General features: G+C 35.2%; 1 protein-coding gene across 3 annotated transcripts in view; it reads right to left on the bottom strand.

Annotated features, from left to right (window-relative positions):
• The window catches only part of PIK3CB (phosphatidylinositol-4,5-bisphosphate 3-kinase catalytic subunit beta), a 115,401-nt gene that overhangs the window by 26,955 nt on the left and 65,093 nt on the right, over positions 1–23,353 (bottom strand). For all 3 annotated transcript variants that reach the window (XM_075507406.1, XM_075507405.1, XM_075507404.1), the window contains 10 exons: positions 20,321–20,506; positions 17,182–17,407; positions 15,292–15,515; positions 12,411–12,593; positions 11,982–12,152; positions 11,010–11,087; positions 6,567–6,818; positions 5,905–6,001; positions 4,848–4,978; positions 1,276–1,329 (listed from right to left, as the gene is read on the bottom strand). In XM_075507406.1, coding sequence (XP_075363521.1) covers positions 1,276–1,329; positions 4,848–4,978; positions 5,905–6,001; positions 6,567–6,818; positions 11,010–11,087; positions 11,982–12,152; positions 12,411–12,593; positions 15,292–15,515; positions 17,182–17,407; positions 20,321–20,476 — 1,572 coding nt within the window. In that variant the 5' untranslated portion in view covers positions 20,477–20,506. The remainder of the gene's footprint in view (positions 1–1,275; positions 1,330–4,847; positions 4,979–5,904; positions 6,002–6,566; positions 6,819–11,009; positions 11,088–11,981; positions 12,153–12,410; positions 12,594–15,291; positions 15,516–17,181; positions 17,408–20,320; positions 20,507–23,353) is intronic.

The following is a 23,353-nucleotide window of genomic DNA, read 5'->3' as shown; positions in this document are numbered from 1 at the left end:
CTTGAAAAGCAATGTGGCAAGCTTTAAAAACCGAAGCCAACTTTATCTTTAAAAAGCTGAAGGAGTTTCTAAATAATTTTAAGAGGTAGGCCAAAGGTATTTACATTAATGGAAAAATAAAAAAAACAAAGTAAAGTTCAGAAGAAACGGTAGTCAAAATCAATTAGGATTCATAGCAGAAACAAACAGCTCTCATCAAATAACATTCTGCACAGGTTTCCCACCTGACAAAAAACACATCTGCTGCACACAGAACTTAAGTTTAGCTCTGTCTAGAAATGGTAAGTGCCTGAGTCTTGTATTGTGCCGAAATGTTTAAAGTAAATATTTTCGTGTAAAAATACCACCTAAGTATAAATTCTTTAGTAGTGATTAGATTTGAAAAAGCTAGTTGAACTGCAATGCTTGTTTAGTAAAACTAAGTACATACTCTGTTTCTGTATAAAAATAAGTAAACAGTCTTGACAATAAGGTGATTCTTGTATCTGAAAATGTTAATCTTTCAAATTAAAAGTCACAATACTGTCAAGTTGGCATGCTGCTATTTAAGATTTCCAACTATTTGTACACTAAGTTGTTTGCACCCAAAGTAGCAGGGAGTTTTCACTCTTCCTGAGCACTTTAGGCACTTAGTATTGTAAGTGACACATTTTTCAATTAATGGCTTTACTCTTATATAAAATGCAGTTATTATTACTGTTGATCCAACTATGCTTTCACCATCTTAAATTGCAATCTTCTGTATTTTTGTATATAATACAAAGAAAACGCCTTCAGATTTTTGTGATCTTTTCAAAATTTGTCCTCACATTAGAATATCCAATTCCTCAAGAAGAGCATATAATCATCATATTTAAGAAACATCTTCTTATAGATTAATGACCATTTTTCAGAGAGCTTATTTGGAAACATCTGACAATCAAGCAAATCATTACACTTGATAAAACTGAGCAATTTACCAGCAATATTTTATGCAGCCTAGGAATGTTTTCCAGATCCAAATCTAATGTAAATCTTAGTTGTGTTCCAAATGCATAGAGTATGTAAACAATTGTGCTTTTTGACAAAAAACAGCCAAGTCACACAAAATACATTGGAAAAAGTGGATATACACCTGAATTTTAAGGCAGTTCACCGAAGTGAATTACATAAGAAAATAGAGCCAGTAGAATTGTCGTTATTTGAGTAGTTGACTTATTTCTAGATTGATGTAGAAGACAAAAACAAAAAAAACCCAGAAAATTAATTTTAAAATAGTCTTTAGCAGATGCTTACCGCCATTGCAGCGTTGTCACCGCTTCTTGCAATCTCAGCTGCCTTTTCAAGTATCTGCAAAAAGATGTTTTTAAACACATTAGATTTAAAAACAAATCTGACTGCATTGAAAGAATAAATACTATAGAAATGAAGCAGATAAGCAAATTTTGCGACCCTTTAGATAATTACAACACTATTATTTTGTATATACAGTGGTATAACATGGACTTCTATGCTGTGTCCCTTTTCTAATCTGCAGGACTATGGAGATCAGGAATAGGAGTGCTCATGATTAGCTCCATTTTCTTCTTCTTCACCACTCCTGGGCTAAATAGTCTCCCCTATAGTGTCTTGTTTTCTGTTTCTGTTTGCATTTCCTCCTTATTTTTCAGTACAGCAAACCAATTCCTCAACTCTAAATTATCCTTTGTTTCCTCCTCTCTACTTCTGCTGTTTTCGAGGGCACTGCTTCTATAAGACATATCTATTACCCTTAGATCCACGCTTCTAGCCCTCTATTTCAATATGAATCCACAAGTCTAGTCCTTTCACAGTCCTCCCAGATGGCCCATATGATCTCAGTTAGCATTTCCAGTTACTTCTCTAAATCTAGGATCTTCCCTTGTATAAAGTCATGAACAACCAGCTTCCAACAAGAACTCATTTAATGATAAAGTGAATATTCCACCAACAAGCTCTCAGCACCAGTTAATATACAACAACCCTCAGGAACAAGGACTGCTACTTTTGTTAACAGCAAAGCAACATTTCCCCAGAAGCTCAGCTCCAAGTTATTCTTGCTCCCTTTTTTTTTTTTTTGGCCTTTTGAACATTCTACTTAGTTTTTGAAGTTCATGTAATAAATCATGATGGGTAGTTAAGTATAGATGTAAATACAGTTCTTCAAACTATATTCTGCACACTACTGCAACCAACAGAGATGTGTTAGAATGGTGACTGCCTAAGCTAATTAGACCAGCTGAACTAGTCAGGTAGGTATATTTACAGTTGTCAGATGCTGCTGCTTTGAGGAACACTTCATAAAATGAAATACCAATTAAGAAAGAATTCTAAGGAACTACACTGTCTTCCTTCCCTCAGAGGTCTGTCTCTCCCATCACCCAGGAATATAAAACACCATCCCCAGACACAGATTCAGCAAGACTTCTATTGTCTTTACTCAGGCTATATAAGAAACACAAAAGACTACCATAATCAGAGTATAAATACCCAGCAGCTAAAATCCTTAAAGGCATACTAACTTGTTTTATTTCTTTCTCTGTATGAAATGCTTATTAATATGATGTATTACATCTGGTAGTTGCCTACAAACCTTGTTTACATACTGTGCGTGAAAACATGCATAAACAAAACTACAATGTCCTAATTCTGTTTGATGTTTGCCTCCTTGTACTTTTTAGAGTTACTCTGTTTGCAAATAAACTTTGAAAGTTTCTGCAAGTCCAGCTTTGTTCAACTGAACTCAGTGTGTCAGCAGCACCGATCATTAACCAGCCCAGTATATGGCTCCTACATTAGACAACAGTTTTCTTACCAACTGTCAAGGCAATTTTGCTCACTCAGCCCCAAACAGCTGTTCACTGCAAGTGGATTGATGCTACAATCAAAAAGATTCATCTGTTTTTGCACATTATGTTCCTTAAAATAAAGATCTGGCATCTGAGTCTCCATTTTCTTGGCAGAAACAAGCAACAACACTGGGAAAATACACCAAGCAAGTCTCATCTAGAAAACTCTGAAAAACAGATTCTCAGCTGGTATTAATTCAAGCAGCTACAATATTAATCCTGATTCAACAGGACCTACACCAAGAGAATCTTTCAGAGATTGGGTATTTTACTCTCTTTTCTGAGGGAGAAATTTCAGTATATCCACAGAAATTGATAATTCATTCAAAGAGTTTAGAGCTCTGATTTTCCCAGTGATACTGCAAAACAGTTTCTTAGCTCTAGGGAATTGCAAGTAGCAAAAGTTACTGGGAAAAAAATAAGAACTGCTAAAAAAAAGGCACATTTTGTAGCATTGCCTTAAAGTTGAATGCTTTCAATGAATGTTTCATCACCAGCTCTGCAATCACTTTATAAAGATGCTCTGGGATTTTCCTCTATCTGATATGCAGGATTTCTCAGGAACAGTTCAAGAAGGGGGCAAAGCCACAAAATAAAAAAAGCCAGCAACCAAACAGAAGTTACAAGGGATGGTGAAGACCATCAGACACTATCTTAATGTCAATACATCAGATAACTTACTCAGTAAAAGCTTTTGTCTGTATTCACCCCAGCATTTTAACATACTGAAAACTTGGTATTGCAGGTACAAATAAAAGGAACAATAGAGCTAGAACAAATATGCGATTACTTAAGAAACACACTTTTACATAACATGTCTGTAATATGCACATAAAAGCAGCTTTTCTCTTTAGAAATTAAATACATAGTGTAACGAGCAAAAAACTTAAAGCGTTACAAATAAACCAATAACAAAACTGACTAAAATTTGTCCAGTATGAAGAGTAAACTGGTCAACCAAAATTAAGAAGGCAATTAGTCAGTACTGTTTTAGATCAAGGCACTTCCAGTGCAGTTTTAATACAAGAACAAGTACTGCGCCAACAAGGAGGAAAAAAACCCAAGCCAAAATAATAATAATAATTTTTAAAAATTTACAAAAATAATCTATTTTGTTATTTTATTTCATTTTGATGAACCTTAAACCCAAAATCCCTCTTTGATCAAGCTGATAAAGCTTGGTGTTTTCTGTCTTTTTGCTCATGCCCCCTAAAGTTGCAAAACCCTCAAAAAAAAAAAAGGCAATTTTATCTAAGTGGTTATTAACTTTCCCAAAAAACCAAAATTCAGACTAATGTATGTACAAGTTAAACCTTGGGTTTTCAATGCATCATTAGCTGTCTATTTTAACACTCATTTTATTACTTGTTTCCTGGTCTTAGCTTTTATTTGCTGGTTTGTGAACAACTTGCTTTCTAGCATTCACACTACAGACATTACTACATGTATTCCAAATATACACTTCCTTTCTAGACAGACATTCTTACCCACATCTGTAGAAAACTGCAGGGCAACTTAACTGGATTTCATTCAACAGCAGACCTTGAGAAATCTGTTTTCACACAGTATTAAGAGTCTATTTATCCTTGAAAGGATTTTAGCTCATAGAGGAAAGAAGTGTCCCAAAGAGTGGGTAACATACATTTGTACAAAGAAATTACAGATCTTTATAGACCACAGGCAAGCACAGTTTGAAGGTTTCCAGAATGGCAGATAAGTTTAGCTTTTTGTAAGATCATTGATACCGGAAACTGATTATGCTTCTGACCCTCAAGAGACTATGTACAGAGTATTTTTAAAAGTATATGTCTTCAAAATACTATCTAAAGACCCTGAAGTCAGAGCACTGGCGCTCTCACGTGGTGCAAGTTTAAAAACCTGCAGTATGTTAACTAACAGGCAGGAAGTGGGGAATTCAGTGGAAAAGGCAGTGTTGAAAGGAAAGAAGAAATAGCTATTTACACATAAGCATTCATGACCGCTCTTTATGTCATACCTTACCTTATCAAAGGGAGGGTAATTAATAGGCTGTTTTGAATATTCTTGAAATCTAATGTGCAAAGCTGTTGCATTTTCAGTGTAAGGGTTAGTCTGGACGGTTCCCATTGGATTCAACATTTCTTCAAGTTCATCTGAAACATTAGACAGAACAATTAATATTATAGGCCAGGCATGCATTAAAATTAAAAAATCTGAAAGGCAAAGATGCAATAAGAAATTGCTTACTGTATACAATGGACAGAAGCATGTTTTGCTGCACAGCACTTTTACTACAGAGCACTGCATTTCCAGCATAAACTACCCATACCTCCCACATTCACAAATGTTGGATTATAATCCAACAAGAAACTGATTATCTCTTTCCAAAATAAACATAACAGTCAAGGGAAGCTGAGATATCCCTATACTGAACCAAATCCCAGTAAGATCTGCAGCTTCTGTAAACCACAAGCTTCTGTAAACCAGTAATACACATTGCCTCTATATCAAATAGTATGAAAAAAAGAAGAGAGTTTTAAGCCAGATTTCTTTCAGCACTACAGCCAAGTTGATACAGGATTTCTCAGGATGGAATAAAGAGTGACATGGAGATTTCAGACACTCTTTCTAATCAATCTGAATGTCAGGGAAGAAAGACTTAAAAAAAATTCTAATTCACATTTTTTGCCGACGCAAATATTGTCACATACTATATAGCTCATCTATTTAGTTTAGGATGCATAGCACAGGGAATCAAATGAAACCTAAACTGCATCTTAAAAACAGGTAACACTAGATATAAACATGAATCTATTTTTATGTGATTTTCCTTCAATGACAGATAAAACTTTTAGAATACTATTTCCAAGCAGACTCTTACCCTTCCTCCTTCCTGATACATAATACTTCGGGGAAAGAGATTAAGACGTTATATATTTATCCACATAAAAAATACAAATAGTAAAGAGATTATGACAGGAGAATTGGACATGCATACAGTAAATATTCTACTGTTTGATACTACTCTTCTTCAGTCTTGTAAGTATTTAAAGTTCAAGTCTTAAAAGTTAAACTTTACCAGGAAACGATGACCAGCTGTGCAGTACCAGTTCTCCATTCTTCAACTGTCCTTTATAATCAAATACCATGGTATTTACCCAGGCTACAGGATAATGCTGGTAAAGGAAAGAATTTTTACATGGAAACTAAGATGCTAGTGAACATTACTATGCAGCAAGCACTACAATATAAGTAAAATTGAGAGGGTTGACTTCTTTAAAATGGTGATATCTTTCAGAAAAGCAGTTAAACACATGCATATTTTTCAGTATGTACTCCAGTACCACTGAGAACAATAAGACTTAATTTTAAGGGTGTTACTCTGCCAGTGTAAAATACAATTTCCCTGAATGTGAGCCTAGATGCTAATTTTTTCATCTTTTCCCAATCATAACTCATCTAGAGTTGAGAACAAAACCGACCTTTTAAAATACCATTCTTTAAACAGCCATTTTCCAACTGAATTACAACTAATATTTTCATGCCTTTTCCAGTGTCTGAGAAGTATGAAAAGGTTTTTTTGTACCAAGATGTGCAATTCTTGGAATATATACTCTTTTTAATTTTTTTTTTTTTCATTTTGCATTCTTGAACACTAACGTGAGGACAATGAAAGATTTCTGAATACTCATTTCAATGTAATTCAGAGGTACACTCAATAAAAATATATGAAATAATTACCACTTTTCCTGCTTTCCTAATGGTTTGGTATTTGGAAGGATTCATTGCCTTGGTTGACTTTTTAGTTTTCATCTTATCCATCACAGCATAAACTGCAAAGCAGAGCCTTGCCATTCTTGGTAGATCACAGACATTTATTTCAAACTCTAGTACTTCATTCCAAATGTGATCACTTCTCCCAGATATTTCTGTGCTTACAATAGTTTTACAAAGGAGCTCTGTACCATGAAAAAGACCAGCCCTAACATGAACCTGCAATAAAGAAATGACAAATTTTAAGCTTGCCAGAGAACCTACAGAATTCTGCATAGAATATTAGACAGAACATACATATATGCATTCCATCAATATTTCTATCTTAAAAGAAATACTAATTTTGAGGTTTTAAAATGGACCAAACAATTCTTGAGAACAAATTCTTTTTAGTTTGCTATTCATGTTCCTGGCCAAATAAAAATATATTTGTTTAAATAATGTTGGCTACCAATTTTTTCAGTACTGAATTACTTATATTACCACATATGACTAATAATAACAACTCATTTGTAGTAACAAATACAATATATGGATATACAAATGCTTCTAAATTAACATACTTAACATGGAAGGAAATCGTAGAAAACAAACAACAAAGCACAATGAAAAGGTAAGACTATTTTTCTGAATACAAATTCAAATCTCCAGGTAGAACCAATTTATGCTTCTAATGGATAAAAGTTTGGGGTATTTTCAGCTTAAGAAAAAATTCATTTTTTTTACTTAAACTGTTTATAAAAATGTACAGAGGGAACACTGCTGACCCTGACAGAAATCACCTGTAATAATAACAATGTACATAATTCCCAGGAATTCTGTTTTGCCTTTAGCACCCAGAAACCAACAAAACCAGCTAGCTTGGATGATAAAAATAAGGAACAGGGAAGCAGACAGGCAAGAAGAGAAAGAAGCTGGAGTTACTGGCACTGAAATTAAGAACACTACAGGCCAATGCTACAATCTGGCTCATTTCTGCATTTCTGTTTAATAACATATGTACACAGAAAACTGCATGTTTCCAAGTATCCATACACTTGGGCAGTTTCAACAAGAATGACAACGAGGTCTTTATTTTTGTTGCCTGAGCAAACAACAAAGAGAGAAATTGGGGGGGGGGGGGGGGGGGGGGGAGACTCCACAAATGTAATCCTTTGGTCAACAACAAAAAGAAGTTCTCAATGTTACGGTTAAACAAGTAAAAGGTGAACTGATGTTTCAGCTTCCCTGTGCTCCTCAACCAACCTTCCCAACATTCCCTTTAAGCTAAGATATTATTTCTGAGCACTGTAAGGGAAAGGTGGAGATGTTTAAAATTCGGTACAGGTTTTGGATAAAAATAATAAATAATTCACCTTTGAATTCCCAACTGACATAGACAAGATCTGTTCTGGCAGAGCACCTATCTTTCCCTCCTTCAGAGAAACAACAGTGTGATCAACATCAAAGCAGTCCCAATCTTGATATATCTTTTTTTTGGCTACACCAACTACTGCTCATTACGAAGTTCTCCATTTGTAAACTAGCTCAGATAAACTAGTCATTGGCAAACCGTAATACAGTTTAAATGAAGTCATGCTAGAAAGCAAATCTGTCTTCAGCCCAGAATAATCCCTGGAGAAAACATTAGTACCACCAACAGATGGTTTCCAAATAACACCCATTCTGAACGTCTCTGAAACAATTGTTACCACTGATCAAGAGACTGCTGTCACAGGTATTAGGTCTTGGAGAACACACTGTTATGGGTTACACTCCTTGATACAGGTGCCATAGGAACATCCATTATTAAACTGACTCATTGACTTACATATATACAATACTAATTTCATTTTCAAGCTTGCAATCAATCACTGAAAGAAAAAGTTCAGTTTAGAAAATTCCATTCACTTGAGTTGCAGTGACACTCATAAAAACCACTATTACCTATTTTTGGTATGCACAGCTTTACCACTGTGAAGCACTGTAAGTTAAGAACAGCAACATGAACATCCATGAAACAGATCATATGAAAGTAAACTTACTTCAGGAAGTCTAAATGCGTACACACTACATGTATGTGTAGATACCTATATGTAACAATATATACAATCAAAATTCTTGTTGATTACATTTATGGGGTTTTTTTATTTCTCTGTAATTAAAGATTGCAGCCTTATATTCTTCAAAAAGGAAATACTGTGGCTGATGTCAGAGAACTGATTAAGATCGGTCGGTTCATAACCTTGAAACAATTCACCAGATGGCCCTTTATTAATTCATTTGCAGATTCACTGTATGTTCAACTGAATTTATAATCAAGTTCCTTTGCTGATTTAAAGATATCTTATGGAAATATGATTACGTCTAGTGTATATCTGCCTGTGCTTTAATACCAGCAACAGTAAATATTCTAAAATCTGCCTGGTTTTTTTTAAACCAGGGGTTTAAATTGACATTTGCATAATTTTGAATATTGTTCTTTGACTTGCTATTATCTGATATTATAACTATATGCCACCACACTTCCCTGACTTTTCTTTTACTTTATTAATATAAAAAGCATAAGTGATCAAGTAAAATTCAATAGTAACAAAGCACTGTATTGTTGGAACACATTGCTATTTTGCTTGCCTTTTGGCTAGTTCTAATTCTATGATTTCCAATCCTGTTAGTGTAAGGGATTGGATCCTAATTTTATTCTTTTCATTCTGATACTCCCCTTTACAAATGAAATGGTATGTACCAACGGTGCAGCCAAAGAGCAAGGCAAAAAGAAAAGCGATTTCAAATGTCATCTATTTGGAAAATTGGGTGTTAGCTGAATGAAGTCACTTGTGCTCTAGGTGAAAATACTCAATCCAACTCACATTAGTGGAGTGCTATCCATCTGACAAATGTTTTGTTTCCCACTACAAACACTGCATTTATGAACCCTGTTGGTGGTTTCAGCAAAAATGGATCAATATTGGCCTGATCCAAAGCACAATGAAACTAAAAGAACAATGGCAACGAATTAAACAGCCGTAGAATCAGGACTAGGGAACAAATACATTCTCAATAGTGACAATTCCATAACAGTGTAGACAGACAATGCAGGAAAACATGCACAAACCTGCAAGGTTACTACATGCATTCTTGTTCTTGGGTAACTACAGGACACTAAAATTTTCAAACTAAAAAGCATTTAAAATGCTAAATAATATTTAGATAGTGTCCACAGGCACCAATACCAAAGAATTGTCAATTTTTCCTGTTTCTCCTCAAGCTTACAATCAACTTATTTTATTTTTCCTCTAAAAGCATACTGAAATAAATTAACCAAAACTCACTTTTTGTAAGTATAAAAAAAAAAAAAAAGAAAAAAAAACACCAACAAAAAAACCCCAACCAAACTTGATAGCTATGTTGCTTCTGGAATCCACCTTCTCTTTTCCCTTCCCTTTTCTTTTAAAAACTTTAAAGAGTCTACAGAATGTAGAGTTAAGAAAATACTACAACTAGCTAAATAATGGTTTAGACAAAGAAAAGGTAACATCTGTTTTTGCAGACATCCATTTCCACAGTCACAGTGTCTCAGGCAGTAAAATTTTAACTATGGCTCAATTAGCTATGTAGTAAAATGTAGTATTGCTAATATACAAGGAGGTTGTAACAATAGTTTTGAAAGAAAAAATGCACTGAGTATCCTGAATAAAGCATCAGAACAGCAAGTTTCAATGGCTAATTGAATTTCTTCCTAATCTACACGACTGGCTATTTAATTTATTGACTGCCAAACAAAATAAAGGAAATGGATGTTGTTCTACCTCACAGGCAAGTGTCTTGTAAGGTCTTAAAGTAGTTGTGCAATAAATTCCCATGTGTTAACAACTTGTGGTTTGTAAAACAGTCAGTAGCCCAGTCATGTACATTTTTACAGGAAGTGATACTACAGGTTTTTGTGTGTGTGGTCAGCATATTTAGAAAATAAAAGACAGATTGTATAGAAGTATGCAGTCCACGCTTAGACACACACAGAAAATATTGTGGACTACAAAAATACCTTATGTTCCATTGAAAAATGTTTAATATTTAATCTACTTCTGTTTGTCAGATGTTTATGACACTTTAGTTTGAATAAGCTTATTTCACACCAATATCAGTACTTTACAGATACCATGTAAAAAAATCAAGTACCATATGAACATTTGTGTCATACTGTCCATGATGATTGATAATGTTCTAATGCACATATCCAACTTCAGACAATAAAGCAATACTTTAGCAATAAAGCAAGATTTTAACCAATACTACCAGTATAACTGGGAATAACTAAAAATGCTTATACTTTTGCTGAATTGAAATCTGTATGATTTTGAGTTCCCTAAACATTGAAAATCATTAAAATGATGAACAGAACATCTTCTGATACTAGGCATAGTTACTTACTTTGGCATTTTCTTCTGTATTGAGTTTATTACCCCTTAACAAAATAATCTTGAAAGGGTTTGAAATATCCCATACACTCTGAGAAGGGAAACAAAGATACAAGTTCATTCTTAATCAATGTAACATATTGAGACCTATTTCATAAGCTAAACATTTTAAGCAAAAGCCATAAATACAAACTAAAAAAAGATGCATTTTTAAAAATATAAATTTGAAATCTTAAAAAATAAATTGATTATCCTAACTACAAGAGCATACAAGATGCCCTAGAAGGGTAAAAAAGTTAGAAAAAACACTCAGCTGAAGGGGGGGGTTGGGTGGGGGTGAGAAAATACATTGAGTACTACTTGCTGACAATTCAGAATAACCCTTCAAATTTATTGTTCATTCCGTATACATACAGAGTGTTTAACAGAGCAAAGCCTGTCCATATTTCTTAGAATGACAGCACATAAATTATAACTGTGTTATAAGGCCATACGTTTAGCAATAAAGGAAGCACCATATTAAAAGAAAAGTTAGATGTATATTATGGCAAAAGTTGCCATCACTGAAGTGGGAACACCATGCAAGATATCTGGGCTAACACAAGAGACCACAGACTAGTGGAGCCTACACATTGTGTTGAAGATGAAGAATCCAGGTTCTCTGCAATAACTTCTCCAGTTGCTGATAACAGATTATTACCCGCTCTTCTGGGTTGTGAATAAAAGTAGAATCAATAGCAATGGAAAGGAGACAGTGGGGAGAGAAGGAGGAAGGATGAGGTGAGGGAAGGTAAGACATTTCCAAAAAGCCTGAAAGTCTGCTATTTCTGATGTAAACCTTCTTGCAAGCAACAGAAGGCTCTGAGTAGACCCAGGTGACCTACACTGGTAAACAGTAGTAGTAGCACAAATCCCAGGCGTTGTGATTTATATTCCACAAGTCACTGCTCCTTTTGGATATTAGATATTATCCATATCAACTTACAGTTGTTGTTCGTGTTTTTTTTGGTGGCAGAGGAAGAGGAAGGTTGGATGATTTTCGGTTTATGGCAGCTTCTATGGCAATCATCTCCTGCTCGCACATTTTCTTTATGGTGCAACACTCAACTAGAGTCAGCTGAGGAAGAGTCCTGTTCATCACACAGTTGCGTATATACTAAAAGCCCATGGAAAACAGTTGTTATCAGCTAGCGGACTACTTCTGTGGCAACTTTCAAATCAAAGAAACAACAATGTATTACAAAGATACAAAGGAAACTGTGCACATGTATTTTACAATTGGAGAGGACAGCAGACATGACGAGGAAGTGTATTACTGTTCAGCATAGCTGACCATCCAATGGCACAGGAAGCAAGGTCAACTTCTGGCCAAGGCACTAGAGAACTGTTACAAGATCCAAAGAGCTTTATGTACCTGAAACTGAATTAACGGGTGATCACCAAAAACGTATTCTAGCCTTCCACTAACTTGCAGCACATAGTCAGCAGGATCAACTTCCTCATCTTCTTTTCCATGGATAGTCAAACGTTTTCGGATTGCCAGCTCATTCAGCTTGATGGGATTCATGTTAGGAGACACCTGAAAACTAAATACATCCTAACAAAACACAAACAGGAATACTGAATGTCAAACTTGTCATAGTCAGATGTACAAGGCTTAAATAAAATAGGTAGAAATACTTAACTGTTAAAAACAGTCTATTTTAACACTTAGAGTTAATCTCTACATCTTCAGCACAATCAGAGCAATAGTCACCCTAAAAGCTGCAAAATGGTCAATTCCCAAACTTTTATACTAGAAGAAATACTTTTAAGAACACAGAACTTTATGTAATTGATTCAGCAGTGATTTAAAGACTTCTAGATCAGGATATTGATCTAGAAGCTTGTATTGTAGAATGTGAAGGAGGGAGACAATAAATCATGCATACATTTCAAGGTATTTAGCAGTACTAGATGCGTTTCCTTCTTTCTGACCACCAGCAAGTTATACTCTTTCTAGGTATCACTGCACTCAGAAGAAAAAGAAAGCTTCACGTAAGAAAGCAGAAGAAACTGTTAATGTGATTTATGTACAAAAACACCACCTTATTTGCAGGAGTGCATAAAAGAGGGATAGCAGCCAATACCTGTAGCATTCTGAATACAACATGGAAAGACTCTGCATTTTCAAAGAAAATTTTTAATCAAACCTTTAGAGGCTATCTTGGTATTTCCAAAGTATCTCTAATTTTGATGTGTTCCAAAAAGGTACGGGTAAGATGTTACTTTCTTTTTTAAACTTAAAAAAAAAAAGGTTAAATTCATTTAAAGTTCATAATGTAAAAGGTCGTCTGAAATCTTTCATCTCCCTTAATCTACCACATTATGTTCTGCACATGTTTATTTGCAAAGGTTGATTAAGCAAGTTCTGGGGTTTTGTTTTGATTTTTTTTTTTATTTACACACACACACTCCTGAAGATGCAAGCATTCTAAAAGCAGTTATTTACAAATGTGAAGTGTTGTCTGGCTTACATTCTTTTGACTTGTGCTTTATTTATACAGAATTTTACTGGTAAGAAGCCAAGCTGCCCTAATGGAAGAGTCTAACTGTCAAGTCAGGCAAAACTAATTCTGTATTTTCTCAGTTTCTGCATAGCTCATAACAGCTTCCCCCTTTCAGAAAGCTGCCAAACCATGAAGGCTTTCTTCTCCTATTGTAACCGATAGTGGGTAGACAGGGAAGGTCACTTTTTCCTCCCAGGAAGGTGATGCTCTATGACGGCTGCCTTACTTCCAAATTGTAGGTGTCTACACATATGTCACAGAAATGGGGATCAGTCTCTTTCTCTTGCCCCAGAAACAATTATGTAGCTTTTACAGCTCACCCACATATTCTAGACAAAAAGTATTTTCATATTCCTTTCTCTCAATCTTGCAGCGTTCCTACTGAAAGAACACAACAGTCCACGACCTTTCCTATTTAATTCTCCTGAGATGATTTTTAGTACTCAGTGCAAGTAGTAAAGTCTGGAACAGAGTTTACTGCTCTAAAAAGCAGCTCAGATTTGAACTGTTAATAGCTTTGAAGGTCAGAACTGGCAGCAGAAGCATTCAAAACATTTGAAATGTCAGCAGCCTAAGCTATCACAGTGGCAGGCAAAACATTCTGCAGCAGCATGAACTTTTGCACTGCTTTTCTACTGTTATCATATGCATATATGTATATGTACACAATATCTTGATCAAAAGCTGACAAACACACAGATATTCTCACTCCTGGACAACTACAAGTCCTCTACTGAGCCAAAGAGGACCAGAAAAAGGTTTTGTCATAAACACACCTATGCATCCAACATCAGCTAGTGCTACTGGTGACCAAATTTAGTATTTCCAGAGTCAGATATGATTTTCCACTTTGGATTTTTTATTTTTTAAGTTAAAAAAGATAGCATCAGAAATAATATAGCTTTGTAAATAAAATCAGATGAATCATTAGAAAAATCAGTATCTAGCACCTAGGTCAAAATGGACACCAAAATAGCCTGATATATTTACACACCTGTGAGATTTTAAGGTTTCCCATGGTGACCCCTCACTGTTATCAACAAGAACACAATGCAAAAATGAATAATGGGAATGCTGGACTTAAGTAGAATCATAGCAACTTCAACATCAAAAAAAATGAAGCTAAATCATTTTAGGTGGAAACTAAAGGGGTTTTTATTTTAAAAATAAGCTATGGATTTGTTAGCTGAAACAAAAAGCTAACTCTCAAGTCTCAGCTAGCGTTTTATTTGTCTATATGCATGTCTAGCATAGGGAATACTAATTCCTCTTTTTTTAAAATGTATTGCTCAACCTAATTAGCAGATCAACCCCAAAGATGTTCAACAATGAATCACACACAAAAAGAAGTGTGTTGAATATGGTACCTCCCAATTCACCAGCATCTCCTGAGCCTAAAATTGAATGCTAGTGAAAGCAACACAGTAACAGTTGGCCAAAAAACGTCCTGACAACTTTGAATTATGTTTTTCTTTAAATGAACATGAAATAATACAGAATATACAAGTTGTACATTTTGACTTTAGAAATAGAACTGTAATTTGACTTTAGAAGTTCAGTTCACAACCATAGGTTTGTGTCCTCACTTTCTTTCAAGAGTCAAGGATCCTGGTAAAAGAATTTGCATTTTTAAAGCAAACACCATAATGTTAATATTCTATTTTATTTACATCCTTGATCAATCACATGTTAATTCAGATCAGGATCAAGAACAGTACATGAAATGTGCTGAACAACCATTCCTACCTGGCAGTTATCAAAATGAACAGCCACTACAAGATTTCCACTATAGAGCTTATCTTGGAAGCTCTCTGGGATAACAGGTTCCTGTTCTGGTGGGTAAGTGTGCTTTAACCAGTCCATCCAGGAGAGACCCACAAGCGACTGAATCTTTTCCTCACTGATTCTCCGCATTTTAGCTCGGAAGTCATTCACTTCAGGATCTTGTAAGGCATCGAACTCGTGGAGACCTGGAAGCAAGCAAAAGGATACATACCTGTACAAATACTGCCCATCTATTTACTATCCCACTCAAACCTTTATTATCTTTAAGTTAAGGTTATGTAAATGGTTTTCTTCAGACATCCCATCCAAAATGGGTGCTCAAAAGTCAGCTGGGTTCTACGTTGTCCTGTACATCAGTGGACTTCCAAAGTTACTTGCACAATTCCCATGCAACCTGGTATGAGAGTTTAAACAGCAAGAACCAATGCCTGCCTTAGGTACTATTAATTGGAAAAGCCAACCTCACCCTGAGTTCAAGATAGTTTGGAAAGTTTTAAGTCTCTCCTCACAACAGCAAATGCAAAGAAAGCACAGCAAACGCATCATAAAGACCATAGAGGGGAAGAAGTGTTTGTAAACTATTTTTTTGTAATCCCACAGAAAGACGACTTTTTTATTTTGTTTAAAACTCAAAAAAGACTGATAGTGGGACCGTAAATAGATAAATTTATTCCTGAATTTTCCTTGTGATTAAAATCTTCTACTCAAGTCAAAATGATAGGACTGAAATTTTTTTCCTTGTGATTAAAATCTTCTACTCAAGTCAAAATGATAGGACTGAAATTTCAACCAATACAAGACCAGTAAAGTTCCTTTTCCAAAATATGTAACGAGAGAATACACAATGGAGAGTCCACACAGCTGCAATTCTTCAGTACTTCAGGAAGTATAGGGCCTGCAAGTGTGTGTTTCTTTCTTTTCTCCTGAACTTTGAAGGACATTGTCCAAATTACACAAAGCACTGAACACCTTTTGAGAACAAAACATTAAGTTTAGAAGCTTAGACAGGAACACATTTTTTCCACTGCTAAGGTACAGAACAGGGGCTGCATAAGAATCTTGCACAGCTATAATAAGCAAAATATTCAATCAAAGAATGTGAATCTCTCAGAATCTGTCAGAATATGTCTGAATGGTTAAACTGGCTAACCGTTTCCATTGTCAGTTTTAACAAATAGGCAGACAGTGTACTGCTGAAATCTAAACAAAACCTGCAGTCTTTATAAAAGAGCTAACAATGGTTCATTGTTTTAAAACAAGAGGTATGACCTCACATGACCCTGTCAATCTTGATTGTATAACCAAGCAGAGTAGCTTTAAAAGTTGAAAATTCTGAAATAACATCAAGTTACTGTGAAACCTTTAAAAATAGCTTTTCATTGTTTGCTGAAAATCAGTGCCACAATTGAGAGCAAAAACAAGAATCATATTGTTAACCAATTCAGAAACCATGTATAATAAATTCTAGTTCCTTCTGTGTATCCAGTTTGCTGTTAGGCTATTTATGATAACACTTCTCAGGGATTATGCTTTCCTTCACTTAGTAATAATATTACAGATTTTTCCCTCCTCTAGTAAGATAAAATTTGCTCTTGATTGATGTAGTAATACAATACAGTGCCGAAATACAATACAGAAAGTAGCTTTCAACAACTTTCAAATGTTTCGTCTTGAGTACTTAAATTCTTTTAAACTACATCAGTATTAGTTTGAGAAAGGCAAATTCTGTCAGGAAAATACTTAATCTTTAATTTTTTTTTCTTTAATCTTTTCCGCTGTTACCTGCCCAATTAAGACCCTCATACAAAACAAAGTTTACTCTCATTTGTCAAAAAAATTAAATGTAATTACCTTTGCCTATAAGGACACCTATTTTGGAATCCAACTTTTCCCCTGGATCACAATTCCTTGTCACCAGTTTAAGGACAGGAAGAAAGGGTCTAACATCACAAAGTCTCCGTGTTTCATCCTCTAATTCTTCATGTACAGCAGTCTGATTCACACATGAGAACATGTAAGAGTCAATCTCCATAAGGAGATGAAAGAGCGGATAGGCATGTGCCTGCTTCCACAAGAGCTGCAAAGAAAATAAATAAATAAATAAATAAATAAAACAAAACAAGAAAGCATGGCCGTATCCTATGGCACTGAAGGTAACATTAATTTCCATTTTATGTTCCCAAAAGAACCTAAGAGTAACATGTTTGCTAACTTGGTTCATTTTTATCCCTATATATCATCATATATTTACTTTGTCTTGTTTGTAGTCTCTATCTTGAGGTTATTTTTAAGCAGCAATTTGTGTGCATAAATATCCCAGGGGTAAAAAACACATAGGGACTATGTGTACTATAAGGGACTACTAGGGACTATAAGTACTATGAGGTGATGAGACAAGGGCAGTACTAACCCTCATCCTGATGCTTATGCTGGGATTGACCCAATATAGTCCTATTTGCAGTAAAGTTGCAGAACTGCGGCTGTCACTACAGTAACAAAGCACTTACTGATTTGGGACGCAGATGTTCTTGACACTGACCAGCAAACTGTCACTCTCCTCCATCCATTCCTATAGCTTCCTATCAAAATACTTCTCCCTCAAGACACATCCATACTTTCTTTTTCCAGTAATTATTGTAATATATAGACAACAAGTTCCCACTATGGAACTAATTCCTGAATAAAAAATTCCCTGTTGTCTGGAGAAGCTTAAAGTAAATTTATTTGTAAATTACTGGCAGGCCACTTAAGACATGCAAGTCACACACAGAACACTAAACAATGTTTAAACTGAACTGAATACTTAAGTAGAAGATTACACCTTACGTAACATCAATGTATCAAATACATAAAACAGCAAATCCTTAGCAGAAATCAAAATTGGAAGTAAAAAGAGCTCTCCCAACCTAAATACTATTCATATCTTTATCTGTGAGAATATTTTTGTCCTAATTTTAAAATTTACATTTTATGGGTTTTTTTCCTGAAACTTATTTTGAAACAGGAACTGCAGGATCAATAATGCAATGGCAAAACCCTCTTCTCAAATAACTGAACCTGAACTGAACTCCTTTTGCTGAACTGAACATACCTGCATATATTTCATAGATTTGTACAATGAATTCTGCCTTCCAGAAATGTATTCCAGTATATTTTGCCTAGCTGAGTGAGAGCTGAATCCAGCAACTACCTTTGGAGCAAAAATTACAACTTCAAAGGTATCAAAAGACTAAATCTATTATTGCCTCTGTGTTCTTCTACAATAGCTTATTATATTGATTAAAAATCTGTGCCTTTTTTTTCCTCCTGAGTTGCCTAACTTCAATTTCCAGCTACTGGTACTTATTATATCTCTTAATGACTGTAAAATTTAAAAAGCCATGAAGTCCCTGAAACTGACTTCCACTGAAAGCAGCCATTTGCCATCACGCAAAGTAGTGGCCTGGCAGAATTATAAACTGTACAGAAATGAAAAATTCTTCAGCCCTCAAATAATTGGTTATTTTTCCTCTGTTCTCTTAATTTAATCTCAACAGTTTCATGTACAAGATAAACTCCTTATATTTGCTCTCAAGTCCTCTCTACACCCAAGGGTTCACAAATTAGGGTTTGTCACAGCAACATGGTGGGAGCAAAGCTACTAATCCAGTATGCCACCAAAGTCTTCATTTTTGTTTTGTTTTCAAATACAGTGATTTCCATGAAAGACCTCCATAATGTAGGTATGATCAACATTCATTTTCTCTGAAAAACAGCTAAGTATCAACAGAACCTGTTTATAGCATGTTAAGTTTCAATGTGTCATAACCATCAAGAAAAACAGACAGCTTAGTTCAAGTCCCTTATTGTTGTCACTTACACACTTGGTTTTTAAATTCTTTCAGTTGAAATCACTACCAGCTATTCCATTATCTTACCCACCAACTAACCTGTAGTTGCCCACGTTACCCTTTTACCAAAACAACACTGACATTTTTCCAGTCTGAATTATTTCAAGTATTTGAGTATAGCACAAAACTTATTTCTTGGATCACTTCAATTTCTAGTGGCACTCTCATTTCTTCTAAAATACTAAGTGGTCCACCGCATAAAAAAAATAAACTTCAATGTCTAGAAAGTTTCAAATTAGGAGTACAATAAATTATATGAAGCTACTACTGATAAGAAGAAAATAATTTCTACAAACAAGTGAATACTGTCAGACTGAATAGGAATGAAAAGCAATGTACTTATTTACCAGGCAACGCAATGGAGTGAGAAATCACACTTCTTTATTTTCTTTTAGAAGTTTACTATGCCTAAGGAGCAGATTACTTGGTGTTGTAATTCACCCACTACCTAAATTCCAAAGTAACTTGTCTAAATGCCCTCACATGGCCATTACCTGATGAAAGGTCAGTAGATTATTATTTAATATGTGTGGTTATTTCTTTACATGCTCCCCTTCCTTTGATTTGAGTATTCCCTCACTTTTTAAGTGATGCCCTAATACGGCACTTGCACATGACCTTTAAGAAGTGGCATACATAGTTTTTAAAGTATCCATCTTTGGTGTCAATCAAAAGAAGCAGAAGCACAATCTGCGACTTCTATATTAAAAATCAAATTAGACACAGCACTTCCTGTTTCCACACTAATCAGAGAAACGTTAAACAAACATACAATGTATTACCAATGTGTTAAAAAAAGGTTTAGATGTAGCAATACTGTATTAATATAGAGCTATTAGAATAATCTCTGCTGAAGTGTAACCATCAGCAACAAGTAATTTCTCTGAACCTTGCCATCTGCCCAAAACCATTCCAAACCCCCAGACACATATACATCTTTATTAATCAATCAGCTATGCACACACTTTCAATACATTATTTTTTATATGTATGCCTACTCAAATTCATTACTTGATTTGCCAAAAGGCACATAAAAATCAGAAACAGCACTCATTCCAAATAGAATTTAACTTTTCAGTTAATTGACCATTTGGTATTACCTGTTTAATATGAGATATGGTGGCATCTCGAGGGACGTCCAGATTGATGTAGATTCCAGTGGGCAACAGGAAATCCACAGATATTGAGCCATCAGCACCAATCTGTGAATCCACTGCCCAGATGTCAAGGCTGTCTGTCACGGCAGGAGGCATCATGGAATCTCAATAATATCATAACCACATGGCCTTAGGGGGGGAAAAAAAATTCAGTATATGTAACCTTCTATAATTAGACACACATTTTAAAGCCTTTGGAAAGTTTACATAAGCCTGCTTGTACAGCTCAGCTTGCAAGGCTGGGGTCTCAAATGCCAGTATTGCAAACGCATAAGCATAGTTTTATTCATTAATCGTGTTCAGTATAATAAAAGCACTTGCCTGGTAAAGCACTACTGTTGAGATGTTTATATCATTAAGACAAAGTAATGAGAGAAAAAACTAATTTCTTAGAGGTTAGCTAAAACAAAGTTAGAAATTCATTTTAGATTTTCTCTAAAACTATTTACCTGCATAAAATACAGTCAAAGTGAACTTCTTGGATGAAGCATGGCAATATTTAATATGAAAACACATGATCAATTTCATAATTTTGTTTTTGCAAGTTTCCTGTTAGTTGTCCATAAATGTGGCCAGAGTGACATATTCAACTGGAAAGTCTATATTAATAGCATGAAAATCATCTTCAACACTGTTAGAAAGGGATATTTTTCTCTAAAGGCATTTATCTCAATTTACTCTCAACCTTAAAGAAAGATCATCTCCTATGAATTCAACCCACTGGGTAAACTGCATCCACTGCAGGGTAGGGGGAAACCCTTTATGTGATCTACTTCAACTCACTACACTGGCTTCCTGATTACTTGTCCTTTGTATTTCACAGGATTTTTATTTACTCTTAATGATACCACTAGTTTTTCTGACCTTCCAAGTCTTATCTCTTGATTACCACTCTGTAAAGATGCATTTTCCCTTCAATCACTATTCACCTAAGTATTTACCTTCCTCTTCATCCAGACAATGCTCTTCAGCTGAAAAAGGTATAAGAAGTGTTGTAGAACACTATTATAAAGCACTTCTCCAATAAAAACAAGTCACCCCTACACCTTTCTAATTCTTGCTGGACATCATGAGATGTGGGAAATCACCATTTGTAAAAAATAAGCCAGAATGTGCAACTCCACTGCTATTACAGCTTTCCACTACTTTTGCCACTCCTTCCCTTCTCTTCTAGATCCCTGCCCTGCTCTGAAATCAGGCCTGTTCTGGTTAACCGAAGGTATTTCCCCTATTACAGCACCAGCAGAAAAAGCAGGATGTAACCAATACACTGGGCTGCTGTTCTTTATACATCATGGAGCAGGTTCAAACAAGCTCAGCGGCAAATTAAAAAAAAAAAAAAAAATTTAGCACAACATCCTTCTGAAATACAGTCACCACTTTTGACTACATTGCTAAGAAGTCTGATGCAGAGTATTTTCCCTTTTGATAAGACACTAGGCAAAATCCGTTATCAAAAGGTAATCCTTTCTACAGATGCTAAACCTACAAAGGTATACCTAGATACAGTACAAGATTGCTTAAATTGGTCATGCCATAAAATTACAGATAATTATCATGTTGTGCAAACTTTCCAAACTTATATACGTTTATGAATACAGCTTTTCAATCCCAAAGCACCTTACTACTATTTTTACCCAAAAACAAGCAACCAGGAAATCTTTTTATAACGCACTACAGTTGAACCCACCACAAAACTCCAGGAGACCAACTACATCATAACAAAGGTGTTTCGTTCCCCTCCCTCTCCAGCTTATCTTTTTTCTTTAAGAAACGGACTTTTGGAAAAAGTCACACCACCAGCTACTAAATCCAAACTTTATGATATGCAGGAGTTAATGCTTCACTTACAGTGAGTTAAACTTGTTTGATATTCCTATTTCAGAAATTCTACTCTTCAAAGTTGGTTTTCAAAGGCTTTTAAACCAAACAATTCATTGTCATATGCATCATCATCCTTAACTGACAACAGACATACAAAAGTGGTACTTCAGAAAGCCTCTCTGTAATACCTTGCTTTATACAGACAGCTTGCAACTAAATAAATAAGCGAGCAAGCACAGGGGAAAGCTGAATGTGCCTACAATGGATAACAGAATAGTCAAGCAGCACAAAAATCAACTACCACAAAGGCTTAACTTTTTATTGACAAACAAGCTATTAATATTTTGTACATATTACAAAGGGCTGTTCAGTCCTAACTTTTACTGATCATCACTGTTAAACAAATAGTACCATTTAAATCATCACTAAAATATTCGCAGTCCGTCTCTGCCTTATTCCTTAGTATCTGTTTCTATCCCTCCAGCTACCATAAATACATAAAATGGCTCATCTAACATCTGGAAAAATTCAGGAGATTAAGATCTCCAGCAGAGAAAGTGGGCTGGCTAGAAAGAACTGAAATCTCCTAAAGCTTACCAGTCACCAGTGGAATGGCAAGTCCAAAACCCACATGGAGCCCAGCTAAATACTCAAAGCAGCTATTTGGTACTGCAGCTGTGCTACTACCAGCTTGCCAGTTCAAAGCTGCCTTAGATATGAGACAACACACTTAGGTCTCACCTCTAACTGCCATGTAAATACACATGAGTAATGAGACCCGAGTAATTCAAAACCTCTCCATTCAGCCCTAGCAAAGTTGTGAGGACCCACGCAAGCATGGCTGCTGCCAACACGTCTTGTTACCACACTAAATATTCACTTAATATTTTGCTTGTAATAGATAAAAATACAGTATAATTTTCATTAACAGCAAACAAAAAACCTCTAACTTTCAGAAAGCATAAATACATAAGGAAAAATACTTTTCCTCATTAGAAGCAACAATTAGGGACCTCCTATCACCATCATTATCAAATAATAGTTTATCATCATTAGGTCTTCATTCCCCAAATAAATCCGGTCAGGTTGAATCAAAACAAAAAGAAGTGGGGGGTGGGGGTGTAGACCTGCTGACATTAAACAAATCCAGTA

This window comes from Mycteria americana, chromosome 7 (assembly GCF_035582795.1).
Source record: "Mycteria americana isolate JAX WOST 10 ecotype Jacksonville Zoo and Gardens chromosome 7, USCA_MyAme_1.0, whole genome shotgun sequence".
Taxonomy (NCBI): Eukaryota; Metazoa; Chordata; class Aves; order Ciconiiformes; family Ciconiidae; genus Mycteria; species Mycteria americana.
This window is presented reverse-complemented; position numbering and strand designations above follow the sequence as displayed.